Source organism: Gossypium raimondii, chromosome 6 (genome assembly GCF_025698545.1).
Source record: "Gossypium raimondii isolate GPD5lz chromosome 6, ASM2569854v1, whole genome shotgun sequence".
NCBI lineage: Eukaryota > Viridiplantae > Streptophyta > Magnoliopsida > Malvales > Malvaceae > Gossypium > Gossypium raimondii.
Window position 1 is genome coordinate 24,949,037 of NC_068570.1, and position 18,969 is coordinate 24,968,005.

Genomic DNA, 18,969 nt, shown 5'->3' on the forward strand with positions numbered 1-18,969 from the left:
TCCAACATCAACAAAATCAATTAAATTGAATTTTTAAATTTTAGTGAAAATCAACGTGTTTAAATCTTCGTGGATAGTGAACCAATTTAATTTAAAATTTGGAGTCAAATATGAAGATGTGCTTTGGCTATAATAATAATCACTTTAAGCATTTTTATTTATTTTTTTGGGGGTGGGATACCGTTGAAGAATACATGGTAGAAAAGATGTTTTACTAACACAACCACCATGTAAGTAAATGAGTATTAAAATGCTAAACTCTTTATTTCGCCCTCCACAAAGGCAATGGAATCCACAAAAGCAATGAGTATTAAATATTGTAAAAAGAAGTCGGATCTTTTATCTCTTTAAAGGGTTTCCAATAAAGCAATCCCACTATTATTCCAAAGCAACCATCAAAAGTTTCCCAGCAATGTTATAGCTTCCAAATTCCGTCAATTTCAATTATTAGTCCTTATTTTTTATGTTGTAGATTTAATTTGATCAAATTTAATCCATGTATCTTTTTAAATTAGTTAGTTTTATTCTTTATATTTTTGAATTTTGAAATTTTAAATATAACCGAACAATAGCAATTAAATCCTTTTGGTTAAATTCTTTTATTACTCATGTACGTACTATGCATAAAGTTCTAAATTTAATCCATGTTCCTCCAATTGGATCGTTCTTAGTTCTTATACTTTTGGAAATTCAAAATTTCAATTTTGAGGCAAACAAAATTGTTAATCTCATTAGCTAGCTTTTTTTTAAGTAATATGTTGAAATAGCAATCTGGTAAAGCATTACATATGTGATAAAACATTTTGCCACACCAAAATTTGAAAATAGTTGAACTTAACTTAATTAATTTAACAACAGTCATTTGGTTAGAGTTGAAATTTTAAAATTCAAAAGTATGAAGACTAAAAATAACCATATTAAAATACAAGGACTAATGAAAATAACATCCAATTCCAATAATAATTGTAGGCCTAATTATAATTTCATAAATTTTATTATCTTGAAATTTAAGTTTGATTTGGTATAATTTGATTTTTCTACTTTTATAATGTTGTTGATATATTTAAATTTATAGCTTTATTAATTGTTGTTGTTAAAATGATAAATTCTTTTCTTCATTCTCACAATTAGCATCACATGAAAATCTAATAAATTATATTCAAATTAAAAATATATTTGCATATACTTTAAGTTCTTTTTCACCATAACAATAGCAGTTAATGATCTTATTTATCTATCTACACCTACTCATATACTTATAAAAATAGAGTGATTAAATTATTGTAAATTAAATCATTAAATTCCATATAGTACAGACTTAAACCAGAAGTAGACTATATATTAACTATATTATATATTTATTTCCATGCATGGTGTAGGCCACGTGACGTGAATAACCTTTAATTATCCTATAAGTCAAAGTCAAAAAACGAGGAAATTGATGGATTTACAAAACAGGTTAAACATGATTTAAAGCCCCAAAAATCAAAAAGAAAGTTTGTTCACCCACCTACCATAGAATAATGCAATATATACGATGCCTAATGGAGTGGCCAAGAAACATCTTAGTTTAACCAATAAATTTAGTCCCCTTTGTGGGCTCTTTCATTTCACCCTCATGTTTTAAGTTGACTTCTAGAGATCATAAAGACTTTTAGAAAGTTAAAACCAACAAAAAAATAATAAAAAATATTAATTATATTTCAAAAGTAAATAAATTAAAACTCGTGTTATATTTATATCTAGCGAGCTCACTTCACATCTTATTAATTTTATTGATCAATATCATAGACTAGAATCATTTTGCAAGCTAAGGATACCTACGAGCCTAAGACTTTGAAATCACAAGCCGTGGGATCTCATTCTTGATACAGACAGAATACTTGCCATTCATATATCTCATTCATCCATTATTCTGATATCACAACCTATACTTATAAAAACAAGACATTCATAAATCGGTTGAGCTCCAAAAAATACAAAATCAATTCAGAAAAGTCACGTGACATTTTGGGAATGATGAAAGAGGCTCCTATGATCATTGAAATAGAACAACTTTTGTCTCTCCTCTTACCGTCTTTGCTATATCTCTTTTTATTCTTTTGAAAATGTAAAATTTCGATTACCTTAAATCATTTACGATCTAAATAGTATGAATAAATCGTCACAAAGTACTATAATATCTATCGTATGTAAATAAAGTGAATCATTTGTTAATGGATATGTTAGGTTGGCACTATTTTAAAATTAATATATAATTACATTTGTTTCAATGCCAACTTGTATGAATTAACATATCAAAGGAATCAAATCCTCAACAAAATCCTGTAGAATGTTGCTTAGTGACACCAACTAAAGTTTTTTTATCTATATTCTCCTTCAGCATTTACTTTAATTTAATTAACCAAAGTCAAACTAATATACATATTATTTTTTAGCTAAGAGATGCCAACTTGTATATTGTATAATTTAAAATTTGTTAAAAATAAATAAAATAATAGATATTGATCTTTGTTTTTTTTCAGCACAACCTTAGTTAATACCGGTCTACTTAGAGCTATTTAATTGAATTTAATTAGGCGGTTTCATATTAATAATATAAATGGTGTAAAGTTAGTGTACATCATTATTTTAGGATATTTTCATCACTCTATTTTATAAAATTTAAAAATAAAATTAGTTCTTCAATTTTAATTAGCTAAATTTTGATTTTTAAATTTATAAAAATTAAAAGGTTAGTTCAATATGTTAATACTGTTAAACCTTATTATTAGATTGATATCATAAAAATCAACGTTTAGAAATTTAAATACAAAATATTAGCAAAAATAATCGCGTCATGTACAAAAAAATGGTACTTGAATTTGTCCATTTATCTTAGACTGATACTTATCGGGTTTTTTTTCCAGGTTGGTACCCAAACTTTTTTCCATCCGCTATATTAGTACCTGAGACTAATGACATTAATTTTTTTTCCTGACATGGCAGCGTTGGCCAATCGCGTGTTGTCATGTACTATCTTCTTGTATTTGTTTTTGTTTTTTGTTTTTACTTTCCTCTTTTTCTTCCAATCTTTTCTTTTCTTTTTTGTTCTTTTTTTGGCTTAATCTTTCTTCTTTCTTCTTTCTTTCTTCCATCAAGTACCCCAAAAATTTTCCCTCACTTTCTCACCATCCAATCACCACCAAAATCACATCTCTTAAACCCCTTTCATTTTACTCGCCATTTTCCAGCCACCATCAACCAACCCCTAGCGCTTCACCTCCCATTTTCAAACTAATCCACAGGAAAGTTGTCTTTTTGGAGTCCAAATCTAACCACGATTTTTCTAGAAAGAAGAGCCCCGTAGAGTTCAAATTGATTAATAAAAGGCAATCTGAATCCATGGTAACTAAACCCTTAGGGAAGAATCTAGTGATGGGCCAAGTCAAGATCCTAAAACGCAGTAAACTGTTGGCCACCACCGTGGAGAAGACCGATCGTTGATGTTCCTATGGATCGAAGGGCGGCTATGAGGTTGATTTGAGCTTGGGGTCGATGAATCGATTGGGCCCAGATCTGGAAATGATGCAAAATAAAATTAAGCTCAAGGAATTCAAGAATGGAGATGGGTTTTATGGCGGCTCTTCTTCCCTCGTTTTCCTGCCGCCTAATTTGGTTCTAGTCCTTGAGTTTTTGGGAAAGAGAACAAGGGTATGTCCTTAATCGCTGCGTCCAATCATTAAAACTAAACTTGGTATGATTTCAAGTGGGAAATTAAAACCTGGGTTTTTGAAATCATTGCTATTTGAATCCTATATTCTTCCTTTATTTTTTTCAAGAGGAAGAGTGAAAGAATCAATGGAAGAATATAAGGTTTGGAGTGGTTCTTCTTCCAAGGTTCTTACTGTTGAAATGTGTGAAGTCCATGAATATCTTGGTTCTGATTTTAGATATTTGTTGAACGTAAAATAACTGCTAAGGATAGCCTAGAGACACTTCTGATGAGTTTATTTCAGTAGTTCATATGTTTAATTACTTTTTTCTCTTAATTTCTGAAAAATAAACATAGGAGAAATTGTTCAAGGGAAATGAATTGATTGCAATTTTTTTTCTGGTATTAGTTCAACAATTTGATAAATTAACAAAGCTTTTCAACTTAGAATTAATTTGTAACACCCCGCCCAACAAAGCCTTAATGTCTGGATGTTGTTTAGGGAAACAAGACGGATGAGATAAATTTCGAATATGTATAGTGTTAGAACTAGACTAAGTATAAAAACCCTTTAAGTATGTTTGTGACGCCTTGATGTTGGTGAACATTAGGTTGGCACATAGTGATCAAGAAGTGTCTTTAGTAAGGAAGGATCCTCCCAAAAGCTTTGATGGCACATAGAGTGGGCGAACTCCATTATGGATAAGGGAAACGATCTTTATGATGCGATTTTATGTCAGTAGTGTAGAGTATCCTATAAGGTTGGCTTTGAGCCAATCAAGATGGAAGGAACAATAGTCAGAAACCAACCAAACGAGAAGCGAGATAGTTAAGGACAAAAGGTAGGTACTTAATTAGTTTTCTTGGAAATTGTATATTAGGATTATACCACCCAATGACTGATGTGATGTTTAACAAGTTTCAATAAAGACTTGGGTTGAGTTAAGTGTTTAAGATAGGGTAAGAAGAAAATATATTGTCTTTTCCTTTTCTTGAGATAATAGGACTAGAAGAAAGGTAAGGTACTCCTCTAAGCTAAGTCTAACATCACGATGTTTGAATAAGATTTCCTTAAAAGTAGGGTAACACCCGGGATTTGGGTGAGCCCTGAACTTAATAAGTAAACTAAGTATTACTTTAAATGGTGAAGAGTTGTTCGCCCCATTGATGTTCTTGGCGTGTTAAGTGGGTGCGTAACCAATATTGAACTATGGCAAAAAATTGCCTTAGAAAAGAATAAATCATTAGGAAGAAGAAGCCTAGTAAGGTATTAAGGAAACTCGAATAATAGGGCCATCGCCAATAAGGCGTGATGCACCAAGTGTGATTAGTTAAGATACCAGTTATGCTTTAATGTAATGACCGAGGACAATGGATGGAGGACAATGGATGGATTAAGGCCTAAAGGCATGTTATGTAAATATATGTATTCCCGTACACATCTCTTTTGTTAAAAATTTATCTGATGGATTGTAAGGGATATGACATGTGTCAAATATCCATAAGGATAAAGGTAACATATCAAGGTAACCCGAGTAAGAAATGGGAGACCTTTCTCCATCTTCTTCAAGAAGTAATATTTGTTTATAAAAAGGAGAGAAATGAAGAGAATTCCTCTCATCCTTCAAGTTGAGTTGAAGATATGGATCTAGGCTCTAAGATGGCCCTTGTTAAGGGATTGCTGATATACTGTAAAGACGCAAGTTAGGTGAGTCCCTAAGCCAACTCTTACAAATGTATTATATATGTTAAAACCTTCTATGAAAATGAACTAAGAATATATGATGCGATGATTTTGTGAGAAATGTATAATGCGATGATTTTGTAAAAATGTATGGTGTTTAGAGCTGAATGATTCGTATGGAATATGGTGTCATGAGTAAGTCAGATTGAATGAGTCTATCAAGTATGAGTCTGTGCGAAGTGTCTGTATCTATCTCCAGAATCATCTAAAGGGGTCCGTCGGGCTAAAAACACAAATCTCTGAAAGGAAAAGTCCATGGCACTCTAAAGACCATTTAGTGTAAGACCATGACATCATATGGAAAAGATTTAAAGGACGGTTGGGTGAGTACCAAACGATGAGGGGAAAACTTCACGACGATAAGGGGAAAACCTCATGGCGATGAGTTTAAGCGAATCCCTATTGTCAAAAACACTTATTTTCGTAAAAGTGAGCCTTTGTGGCTATCTTTGAAAGGACACCTTTATGACAATCTCTGTTAAAAAAACACCTTTGTGGAAATCTTTATTAAAAGGAAGTCTTTGTGGCGATCTCTGTTAAAGGAATCCTTTGTGGTGATCTCTGTTAAAGGAATTCTTTGTAACGATCTTTGTTAAAGGAAGTCTTTATGGCTATCTCTGTTAAAAGGATGACTTTGTGGTCTCAATTAAATGAATTCCTTGTGGCAAACTCTGTTAAAAGTATGCCTTCGTGGCGAGACTCTGAAAGGAAAGCCTCTGTGGCTATCTTTGGAAATGAACGTCTTCATGGCAAAATTTGAAGGATGAGTCTCATGATGACCATTTGAAGATAATGCCTTTGGACGGTGAGGCAAGGTAAGGTTATGTATTGAAAGTATGTAGAGAGCGTGCACTAAAGTAAGGAAGATATAGTGCAAATTCTGAGTTAAGTATTGGGCGTAGTCTACCTCGCCTGAGAAAAATGATAAGACTAGTATGGAAAAAGATATTAAGTATGATAATAAGGTAAGATTTAAGAAATGTTATAGAAAGTAAAGAAATGTTAAGTATAGTATTCTCAAGAGATGAGAATATGGTTTTGAAGAGAGAAACATGGTAGCCTTAGTATTGTACCCACCAAAGAAGGAATAAACGTCAAGAAATACCCCAAGGATGTGCAAAATAACATATGCAACGTAGAATGAATGAAAACAGTATTCTAAGGTTTAACTCACTAGGTTCTCACGGACTAACAAAAGTTGTTTCTGTTTTCAAGTCTGTAAAGGAATGTACGCTGAGAAATGATGCCAGGGTTACGCTAAAGAAACAGCGCGTTGGGCTGTTATGCATACAGAGTAAGGCAAATGGCAAGTTCGTGTCTGCGTATAAGTTCATTAAGTAGTATCCCAAAGTATATCCAATAGACTAAGAGATAAAGTAGAAAAGTCTGAAGTTTTATTAAGTCAAATTAATAACCATACATTGTATTTTTACAAGAAACTCTATAGTAGTCATAGATAGTAGTCTGTATATAGGGGAAATGTAAATGTAACCCTACAATGTATGCCAAGAATAGATTCTGTTACACTCATAGAAAGACGTTTACGTCACTGAATAAGAAAGAAAAAGTTTTAAGTTACATTTGTATAAGGCGTAACACCTGAGATTCGGATTCGATAGATCAAGTTGGGTCAATGGCGTTACATGCTTAGATGGTGAGAAAGTGAGGGAAAATTTTTGGGGTTCTTGGAAGAAGAAAGATGAAGCCAGAAAAAATAAAAATAAAAATACGAAAAAAAGAAAAGAAAAAGGGAAAAAATTCAATTTATTTTTAATTGAATATTTGTTAAAAATGGATAAATTTGAAATAATGACACGTAGAAATAATTTGAAATAGAAAACATAGAAAAATATTTGTTAAAAATAGAAAAATTAAAATACTATTATTTAAAATAATTTTAAAATTTTTGGGTACATGACTGATTGATTTTTAATTTATATATTAAATAATTTCATATATATATTTGTAAAAGATACGATAGTATTAATTTTAAAATATTTAATTAATTATCATTATAGTTTAGGTTTTAATATATATGGTTTAGGGTATATGGTTAATTTAGGATTTAAGGTCGGTTTAGGAGTTACAATTTTAAGGTTTATGAATTATGGAATTAGGGATTATGGATTAGGGATTATGGTTTAAGGGTTGTGATTTAGGGGTTAGGGGTTAGATATTAAGAGTTAGGGATTTAAGGTTTATGGATTCAGTGTTAGGTTAGGGTTTAGGGTTTAGATTAATTAGTGTTTTTTTAATTTATATATTAAATAAAGTTTAGGGGTTAGTAGTTAAGGGTTAGAGGTTAGATGTTAAGAGTTAGTGATTTAAGATTTAGAGATTTGGGGTCGGGTTAGGGTTTAAAGTTTAGATTAATTATTATTTTTTAATTTATATATTAATTAAGTTATTATATAATTGTAAAAGAGGGTTAGGGGTTAGGGGTTAGGGGTTATGGGTTTAGGAGATAGGAGATAAGGGTTAAAGGTTTAGAGTTTAGATTAATTGGTGTTTCTTAATTTATATATTAAATAATTTATTATATAATTATAAAAGAAATAATATTAATTTTAATATATTAAAATTATGATTATAGTTTTAATTATTTAAGAGATAATAGATAAATTTTATATATATTAAATGGTTTAGGATTTAAAGTTTACTTGAGATTTGTTAAATGATAAAATTTTATACAATCAATTAATGCTTTTATATTTAAAATATTTAATCTAAACTATTTGATATATTTAAATATTAGATTTAAAAATGTTGATAAATAAATAAAATCACTTAACTAATAATTTTAACAGATAAAATAAAGAATTTTTAAAAGAGCAAAACGACATCGTTTTGTTCAAAATAAAATGATTTTTGCGGCATTTTTTTTATAAAAACGCTGCAAAAGGTAAGAAATAATGGCATTTTTTATAAAAACGCCACAAAATTCATTTTATCTAAAAAATTTCGCGCTGATTTTTCCCCAAATTTCCCCCTAAAACCCCTAACTTTGCCCAAATTTCGCGCTGATTTTTTCCCAAATTTCTCGCTGATTATTTGTGTGTGTGTTTCATCTTGTTGTGTTCATTACCCAGATCCCTATCGCTTTTATTTCTGTTCCAGTTTTCCTCTTTATGTTCTAATTTTGGGTGTTATTTATTCCATATAGATTTTTAATTATAATTTTGATCATCTTCCAAAAGAGGGAACTCGTTTTGAAAACCCTAAGCGAAGGAAGAAATCAAGTGATTTGAGCCACCGCCTCTGTTCCGCCGCCAACCATAAAGGTTCTATCTCTCAACCATGAATGTATCTTGCTTACACAAAAAAATAAGCTTTACAAAGTTTAAAATTTAACCGTGCACCTTTTCTATTTCTTTTTGCCATACTTACCAATATTTGCACTTTCAGGTCTCTATTCTTGCTGATGAGATCTTAAAGAAAGTGGAGTATAATGCCTTGAGGATTGTATTCAACAAGTTTCACTCAGTAGTTTCATTTGTGCCGACAGTCTCAACTGTATTATCACCTGAAGTGAGTAAATCTTTCAGATTGATAGTTATTTTAACCCTAATTAGTTGCTACTCTGGTTATTCTCTGTTATTCTTTTTAATTTGGTGTTTATTTGTATAGATTGTTGAAAGGGAATCTGAATCTGGGGGAAAACTTGGTGAACTAGACCCCTATGAAGTTGAGGGTGATGAGACAAAGGGTGAAATACTTCAAAATCTGGCTAAGTTCCAGTTCTCTTATGTAAGTCCCTGCTGTTTGAAAGAAATGTCCTTATTTCTTGTTATTCTGCGTGAAAGTCATACCATGTAGGCATGAACTATAAGACTAAATAAATGAACCCTATTTTTCAAAATTTTGAATTTAATTGATACCCTAGGTCATTGAGAGTTGTTTTATGGTGACAAGATTAATACAAATAATTCCTATGGCACAAGCAGCCGATATTTTGTCCATGGCAAAATGCAGTAATAAGCTCCACTACTACCTGAAAGGGAAAAAACATATAAACAGAGGGGATGCACTGGGAAGAAGAGGAAGCAAGGGACTAAGCATTTAGACGAACGGTTGGTGAACAGAAATAAGGTAGACACGATAACTGCAGATTCATCGTCAATACCAACACACACCTATATGATGATGATGATGATGATGATGATGATGATGTTATTAGCCTTTGAAGCCCTCAGCCAACCGAACCCGAACTTAAGACTTTCACTTTCTAGTTCATGAATTACAGATATGATCCCCTTGCTTTGTTTGCCCTTTTGTTTGTTTAGGTAAGAAGACAGACATGTTTGTTAACCCATGTTTATTGTTCTACTGCCTTTAGGTCTCCGGGCACCAAGGCATTTTTTCTATTCGTAATTACCTTTTTTTTTTTACTTTTGATATTAAATTAGGTTTTTTTTAAATTATTTGTGAGAAATAGTTTCTTTAAAGACAATATTCAAATAAAAAAATTACCTTTCAAATCCGTCAGTTAAATAAAATTATTTGTGAGATTAAATAAATAAATGTGCTATAGTCTCTGTAATTTGCCATCTAAGCATTCTTGTATTTCCCCCAGGTCATGTTCAATGCGGTTTTGGAGAATGCTTGTAGTGAGCAAGGAGCAAGGATATCTGCTATGGATAGCTCAAGCAGAAATGTCGGCGACATGCTTGATCGCCTAACTCTTACATATAACAGGTCTTGTGCCTCCCTTGTTTTCATATACATTAACTTTCATATGAATTGGTTTATACACTTCATTAGTATTCTGTTGTCACTTATGTTGCATGGAACCACATTTGTTTTACCTTTTATTCCTTTTTCATAGTTGAAGTATATTGTTTTTTTGGTCATATTTGTGTTTCAGAACCCGTCAAGCTTCAATCACCAAGGAGTTGATTGAGATTATATCTAGAGCATCGGCACTGGAAGGTTAATTTCAAATATTTTTCACTGCTAGATTTTTCCAGACGGTAATGAAATAAAATGTCGATTACTTTATTTGTTTCTCTATAGGTTAATCCATCTTCATCGAAAATCCGTCCATCCAAATTACAAGATGGTATGAAGGAATAAATCTCATAATTTGTCTTGCTAATGCTATATATTTTCTTAATAATATTTGGAAATTTTATATTTATTACTTTAAAATATTGATAATTGAGGAAATAAACTCTCTTGATTAATTGTGTTCATAATATTTGGAATAAAAAAGTAATCTGCATTGCTCTGACATGCAATGGTAAGTAGAGTGTTTGTCGAAGTATAGACCAATAATAGAAATCACCTTGGGGTAATCTAACTTCCGAAATCAAGTTCAATAGAAGCATGTCATGACACGATAACAAACAAATTTCTTATACATAATTTTTTTTCTTGATTTATTTATGTGTTCTTGTTACTGTAAAATAACATATACAACATGAATAGTGTAAAAAGAAAAAAATGGTTGAAGTTGAGCAGGTGTAAAAAGAAAAAAACATCGATGTTTCCCAGCGATTAGAGCTTGAGATTCCTAGTTGGAAGAGTTTAATTCGAACCTTGCGATGTTAACTAGAGCTTATGGGATTGAAAATAGTCTCTTCTTGTTGTGTAGCTCGTGACTTAGCGGGTCTTTGCATGCACCTCAAAGTGAATATTGAGATTTGAATGTCAATCAAAATGTGAAGCTATAGAACTGATGTTCTAAACTCGGTTTAGTTGTACAAGTTCAGTTTTCATCTAATTTGTTTGCTGTTTATGCTAAAGAACTGTGGCCTTTTTTATCATTTATTTTGTGCAGGAATTAGTGGTGCACCTCAAGATAACAACATTATACTTTGGAATGTTGTTATATTTGGGTATATTATGAAATAAGACTAGAGAATCTTTATGTACTTGCTTTTTAGATTAAAGTTCTATTAAATTGTGCTAATGTCTTTACTTGATGGATTTGCAGACTTGATGACACCCCATGGGATGGAGGTAAAGTAAATTCTGGTGTTTTGGTTTGAAGCATCAATTTTTCTATGTTCGTTTAGTTGATTTTTTTTATTTTCTCTTTAGAAGGTTGCTATGCTCAATATATGTTGATGTAATCTATTTAAAATTTCTGAGCGGTTTTAAAATTTATTTTGATTATTATGTGAGGTTAGGCAACAAGATGAATAATATCGATGATTATTACTTTGATTATTTATGGTGCGAAGATTATAAGTATATCAAGGCGATCTTTTCTGATTGTCGTGAAACTTCTGCATCTCAGCCAAGGTTAGTCTCAATTGATCTCAATTGTCTCCTTGTTCCACTATTAGCTAAAACAATAAGCTCGTTGATTTTCTGACTTGCTTAATAGATTAGTTGTTTCATGTTTGGAAAATTTTGATGCTCTTGGTCTTATGTCCTGTAGTCATTGAAAAAAATTTGGTTCTCATTCTTCACTTAACAAGTCTAGTGGCACATACATATATAAACTAGGAATTCATTGGTTTCATTGCTGTAATCTCTCTTATTCAATATCTAATTCATTTCCATGGTTGAGATAGCTAAGTTGTCAATTTCCTAAAGTATTAATTTTTGCATTCATGTTATTTCCCATTCATATTTAACTTGTCAATTTTTTGCTTTAATGCACTATAATTATTTTCCCAATTCTGCAGGGTACATGAAGATTGGATAACCGAGAATGTAGCAGATGTAGTTTGCATTGTATTTTTATTACCAAGATTTACTTGATTAAGAAAATGCATTGTATTTTTATTACCTTGCAATGTGTATAGTCATAGGCGAGTTCAACTAGTCGATCTGTTCTCATATATATTATTTATTTTCGTTTTGATTCTAAATTTTTATTTTTACTTTAATATTTACGACAACTTGAGTTCTAACTTTTGGATTTTAATTGTGTTATTAATTTATTATTTTAAATTCTAAAACTAAATTCATTAATTTTTATATTTAGTTTTAAAGTTAAATTTTCATAGAAAATTTAATTTAAATAATATTTTTATCCTTAAAAGTATATTTAAAGTTCAAATTTAAAAAATAAAACATAATATAATATTTATTATAAAAATAAATATTATTAGATTAAAATAATTTTTTTAAATGTTATATTTTTACTGGCGTTTTTGTGGGAAGGGTTGCTAAAGGTTTGTTCTATAGCGGCATTTGTGGGAAAAGCGCCGCTAAAGGTATTGAGCTATAGCGACGTTTGTAGAAAAAGCGCCGCTAAAGGTCGTGATCTATAGCGGCGTTTGTGGGAAAAACGCCGCTAAAGGTCTTAAGCTATAGCGGCGTTTGTTGGAAAAGCGCCGCTAAAGGTCATGATCTATAGCGCCGTTTGTCCAAAAGCGCCGCTAAAGGTCCTGATCTATAGCGGCATTTGTTGCAAAAGCGCCGCTAAAGGTCATGATCTATAGCAGCGTTTATTTCTAAAAACGCCGCAAACGTTTGTGGCATTGACAACAGCGGCGTTTTTTGCGGCGCTTTAAAAAACGCCGCAGATACTTTTAGTGGCGCTAAAAAGCGTCGCTAAAGGCATAAAAAAAGGCCGTTAAAAACCTGTTTTGGTGTAGTGTTGGCATGTTTAACCAAAATCTCTTGGTTATTTGCTTGCATTTTTTTATGGATTTTTTACAACCAATCTCGTGTTTATTGGAGAAGAGATTGAATCAAGCAATGTTACTTTGAAGGATTCTTATGTGGTCTACCTACCTTATATACTGAGATGTGCAATGTAAGATAATATGGGTTGACTTTATGAAAATTTATCTCAATTTGTATTCTTATAAAAAGTGAAATAAAATTATGATATTTAGAAAAATCATGATAGATTGAATTTTACTTAGAAAAGTTGAATTTCTGCTCTAAATACGAAAGGCTTGTTCAACCTTGATAGATGTTTGATTGTTGAGGTAGTTATGGAAGGAGTGCCAAGAGCAATGCCCACTGTGTTTAGCACTGCTCAACCTCATAACTTTCAATATTTGGAGTTGTCATTTTTCAAAACAAAATATTTGGGTTGTGATCGTTATTTTGGATGTGTGCAACCTATTTTTGAAGATAAACCTTTTTAAGAAACATATATTGAAGATTGGATCAAACAAATCAAATCTCTTATTTGATGGAGATTGGCTTGATTGATGTAAAAATCTACTTAGGAGATTTTTGATTATTCTAAACTTTATGAGGATAATTGTAAAGCATTTTTATGAAGCTGTTTTAGTGGATTCTTGATTTTAATTGGTCTTTATCTTAGCAAGTCTAAAACTCTTATATATTAAATGCTTATGTAAATTTAAAGACCTAAGAGTTTCTTTGAACTTATCTATTCATTAGGAATTTACCTTTGAGAGTGCATTTTTGTAAGTAAACAAGTGATTTAAATTTTTCAATACAAAAGTGAGGTTGCTAAATCTAAGTGTGTTAGGACTTAAATAACTTGTTGTACGAGATTAAAAGAATAATAGATTATCTCTTTGGACAAAGCTCCGGACTATATAAACATAATAACGTGTGTTATTCACTGTAATATTGCTTCTAGCACTGCTCAATCTTGCACAACCTTTTAATGGATTGGGAATTGAAAATAAGCATTAGATTTTGTGATGTGGAAGTATTTTTAATTAATAATGTTATTATATATTATGACATAGAAACAAATCATGAATACAAATCTCAAAGTCTGGATGCGTAGACATCCAATTGGAGGCTGAAATAAATATGTATTTCTTATGTTTAATTTTTATCGTTTTCTGTATTTGTTATAAAATATGGTGGAGGAAATTTGAAGATTTAGGAGTAATATTATAACGATGGACGACTTTTGAGCGATTTAATTAATTTGGAAACACTACGTGCTTAGCATTTTAAAACTTCAATGAAAAATTAAAAATTTGATCAATTTTAAGCCTTGTTTGAATACTATATTTCTTTTTAAATGTATAAAATATAAATTAGAATTTAATCTCATTTATCATTGGAGCAATTCAACTTGATAACCTGAATCACAGACTTTTAATTGATTTTTTAATTAATATTAATTAAATATTAGATAATTAATGAGCTAATATTTGTTTTCGTTTTACTTTGTGCTAAAAATCGTCGAATATTATGAGGATAATGAAATTTTATTAAGATAATTTATTTGAAAAATTACAAGTACATTTGACGATATGATAGTACTAAATGCACTAGATCTCAACATGTTATGTATTTGAAATAGTTTCAATAAAAAATAATTTTATATATAATTTAAATAATTCATAAAATACATTAAATTATAAATAATTGTTAAAATTATCACTTGGCTTTAAAAAGCAAAAGCATGCAAAATGAAAATAAGTGCTTTTACATTTGATTAAGTTAAAACAATCTATTTTGGAAAGCAGTTTAACAAAACCAAACAAAGTTTTAACTGCATGGCTAATGAAACTTTATATGGAATATTTTTTAATTTTAAATATTCGAGATTAAAATAATACTAAAATTCGAATATTTTAAATATAGTAGATACAAATATTTAACTGCCGGACACCTGTTATTAACTTAATCATAATTACACTTTATTTTATCATTTTATTTGATCTCAATGTTGTAAATCTAATTGCATTTTATAGGAATGCAATTCTTTCATAATAGCTACAAAATGCAATGATTTTCAATTAGGAAACAATGTTGAAATATAAGATCGGGATGAAAATTTTCAGAAATGATATATATATAATCTTAATTATGTTTAAAAAATAATTTTAATATTATATTATTTTTGGCAAACAATTATAATATATATTATTCAAGTTAATATATTTAATTTAATACTTTTAATAATCATTTTTATTTATTACTACAACTATGTTTTAATCCAATAATTTTATTATTATTACAATAACTAATTTTACCCTTTCTATTATTTTTAACCTCCCAAAAAAAAATAATGAAATGAGATAAGCAGTGTGAAAGACAGTAGGCAGGGACTCGGTCCATTTTCTTCATTAAAGGTAATGCCACGTGGCTGACTTAATAGCCCCCCGAGGCTCTTAAAAGAGGAATTAATACGTAGCCAACTCTGTCATGAGCTAAACAACCGTTAGATTCACGGTGGAATAATCGGAGGGTTAAGAAAAGAATTACCGGCACCATCCGGTTTTGTAGAAAAAATAAAAATAAAAAAAGTTGGTCAACTGTTTTATATTAATAAAAAGGGGAGGACTACACGTGATTCCCGACTTTTAGTCAGCTTTGAGCCTGTCTTTGAAATTCTTGTTCATGTAATATTTGTTTAAATCTAACATATTTCAACTTTTTATCAACAGATTTGATTGGCTTAAGACATTTTCAATATGAATTAAAAAAAAAAGAACTAACACTAGTGTTTCTAGATATCATCCATTCAAGTTTTGTTTTGTCTAATATGAAAATTGATTTAAATTTTGCGACTCAGTTTCAAGGTGAAAGGATAATATAAAAGCTAAAATTGACTTCACCCATCACCTAAGAGTTCGATCAAACCTTAATCCATGCCTATAAATATTTGCATGTCAAGAAAGCAAAATTAAAATGAAGTATGATACATAACGATTCCTCTTCTCCATGCCTAAGGAGGAAAAACTCATGTACCAACTTCGAAATAAAACGAATATAAAAGAAACCTAAATTTGATTAGTAATAGCGAGAGCTTCTACTTTATATGTTCATTGTCAACGTTGTTGAGTTATTTCAAACCCCTCATTTACTCCTTTGGACCAAAACCAAATCTTACATCACCTGGGGTCCAAAACTTCCAAGAAAAACAACAACACGATACAAAAGCAATTTGGTTTAATTTTGGTCTTGCTCTCTCTTCTCTTTCCACATTTCAATTTCAATCCCTTTCCTTTTAATCTAAAAAATCTACTCCAAATTAATAATTCAAGTTGAATTGATAATCATTATAAAAAATTTATCTTTAAATTGGATTACATATTAAATCTAAAATTATATTTCTTTAACTCGGTTTTAAATATATATAACGAACCATAGATTTTGGGTGGCTTTATATTGGCCATAGAATCAACTTTATTTTACAAAAATGCTATATAAGCCAGTTTAATTAAAGTTTTTAGATTGCACGTCAATTATTAAATTAGAAAGTAAAACTAGAGATTAAATTTAAAATGTGTAATCAGTACAGGGACTGAGAACAGAATTTAGACCCAACAATTATCAAAGCTTTCTCCAAGAAATTCTTAAAATCAATCTTAGCCGTTGGACTAAAACTCCACTATGGATTCCCATCATTTCTATTACCCGGTCACCCGGTCATCGTTCAACCTTTATAATCAACCCTTGTTGCTCCCTCAACTCTAACTCTTTGCCTTCCATCTTCTTCCCTTCCTTTTTCTCAGGCTTCAATGACTTGCTGACCTCTCAAGTTACCTTCCCTGCAAAGCTTCGTTTCTGTTTCTTTGACCTCAAAATGGCGGTGGATCTGATGAGTTTTCCGAAGATGGATGATCAGATGGCGGTACAAGAGGCTGCATCGCAAGGCTTGAAGGGCATGGAGCACCTGATCCGTCTCCTTTCTCACCAGTCCAGCAACGTCGACTGCACCGACCTCGCCGATCTCACCGTCTCTAAATTCAAAAAGGTCATCTCACTTCTCAACAGAACCGGTCACGCCCGGTTCAGACGCGGGCCGATTCAACCCCTTTCTTCCTCGTCTTCCCCCTCGACATCATCCTCTGCTTCTCTGTCTGTTCCGAATTCTCAAAACAATCTAACTCTAACTTCTGCTGCGATCTCAACGCCGGCGACCATAAATACGGCGGTGGTCGGTACTTCGGTTATCAGTGCTTCTAGCTTCGTTCAATCGCAGCCGCAGAGTTTGACTCTGGACTTCACAAAACCTAATTTGTTTGGCTCCAACGGTAAAAGTACCGAGTTGGAGTTCACAAAAGAAAGCTTTAGCGTTTCCTCTAACTCTTCGTTTATGTCTTCTGCCATCACCGGAGACGGCAGCGTCTCGAACGGGAAGCAGGGATCATCTCTATTCTTGGCGCCGGCGCTGGCCGTTTCGACGGGAAAGCCGCCGCTATCGTCGACACCGTTCAAGAAGAGATGCCATGAACATGACCACTCCGATAACGTTTCCGGCAAGAGATCTGGCTCCGGCAACAGCAAGTGCCATTGCTCAAAGCGAAGGTATATAATATTGTTTTCCTAGTTTTATCCTCCAATTCATGGCATATTTTAACCGTCAGTTTAGGTTTTTGACTTTTATGGGATACCGTAAACAAAATTCAAAGTCGAATAATTTAAAGTAACTTAATGAGATAACTCGAGTCGAGTTGCTTTGAAACCGGCCGAGTTTAGCTGGAATCAATATCATGTAGATCGTGGGGCGAATTATTGGTCAAAGCCTGGGGGGTTGTTCAACAGTTTAGGCATATTAAATGATACTGTAAATTTAATTGGGAGTGGCAATCAAATTTCTGAACCTCGGTGTTACAACTATTTTGTCTTATGAGATGCTTTTCAAGTTTGACTTTTCTTTTTGGTTAAATATATGGGACCATAGAACTGGCAGTGCATGATAGGGAATCCTACTCCACTTTATTTATTATTTTAGGCCAAATTATTGCTTATGGTTTGTGTATTGGTTACTTGAATAATTTTCAGGAAAAATAGGGTGAAGAAAGTAATAAGGGTTCCTGCCATAAGTTCGAAGATCGCCGATATTCCACCAGACGAGTATTCATGGAGGAAATACGGGCAAAAGCCAATCAAAGGCTCCCCATTCCCGCGGTATCCTGCTGTCTTTCCTTTTTCAATGTGCAACTTCATATCATTAGATCAAACGGTTGATAATTTGTGTTTGACTTATTTTCTCAGAGGATATTATAAGTGCAGTAGCGTTAGAGGGTGCCCCGCTAGGAAACACGTGGAGCGAGCCCCCGATGATCCGTCAATGTTGATTGTAACGTACGAAGGGGAGCACCGACACACTCAACCCGCAATGCAGGAGAATATGGCTCCTGCCGTGGGAATGGACTGGACTTCGAGTCAACGTGATAATAAGCAAATATTAATCTAAGTTAATTTATACATAAAAAAAGAGTTTAGTGGTGTTTTGTAATATTTTGGAGTAGGTTGGGGCAATTGGATGTAAATAGGTATTGTACTAATTGTAATGCCAAATTAAAAAGTAGACTGACAAAGTCGTTGAGATTATGCTTAAAGCAAAAGTTCTTTCTCTCTCTTCTCTACTGTGTGGATGCAACGACTGAGATTCTGTGACAGTGAAGATTATATATTTTGAGGCGTTAAAAATTAATAATTATCTTTATTTTTTAAAAGGGTAAATTACCTAGTAGTTGAGAAACTACGCTTTTAAGTCAACTCTATAAGTTTATAAAAGGGTGATTTAATTATTAAAAGTTTTTATTTATAAAAGGTTAAAATAATTTTTATTTTTCTCTGATTTGCAATAAGGTGATTATTTTATAATTTTTATAATTGGTGATAAAATTATAGTGAAGTGACTTCTATTGTAGTTTATTTTTAAAAACTATAT

The 18,969-nt window shown here is 31.6% G+C and overlaps 2 protein-coding genes across 2 annotated transcripts; both read left to right on the forward strand.

Moving 5' to 3' along the window:
• Window positions 1-3,564: 3,564 nt before the first annotated feature.
• On the forward strand, window positions 3,565-9,741 carry LOC105771840 (ATP synthase subunit gamma, mitochondrial). The gene is made up of 3 exons (XM_052631997.1): window positions 3,565-3,693; window positions 8,844-8,966; window positions 9,066-9,741. Exons 1-3 carry the CDS (start codon window positions 3,565-3,567, stop codon window positions 9,252-9,254), a joined length of 441 nt encoding a protein of 146 aa, XP_052487957.1. The 3' UTR covers window positions 9,255-9,741.
• A 7,008-nt stretch (window positions 9,742-16,749) lies between these two features.
• LOC105773347 (probable WRKY transcription factor 17) lies at window positions 16,750-18,648 on the forward strand. The gene is made up of 3 exons (XM_012595130.2): window positions 16,750-17,597; window positions 18,075-18,200; window positions 18,288-18,648. The coding sequence occupies exons 1-3, from the start codon at window positions 16,873-16,875 to the stop codon at window positions 18,487-18,489; spliced, it is 1,053 nt and encodes a 350-aa protein (XP_012450584.1). The 5' UTR covers window positions 16,750-16,872; the 3' UTR covers window positions 18,490-18,648.
• The last annotated feature ends 321 nt before the right edge of the window (window positions 18,649-18,969 follow it).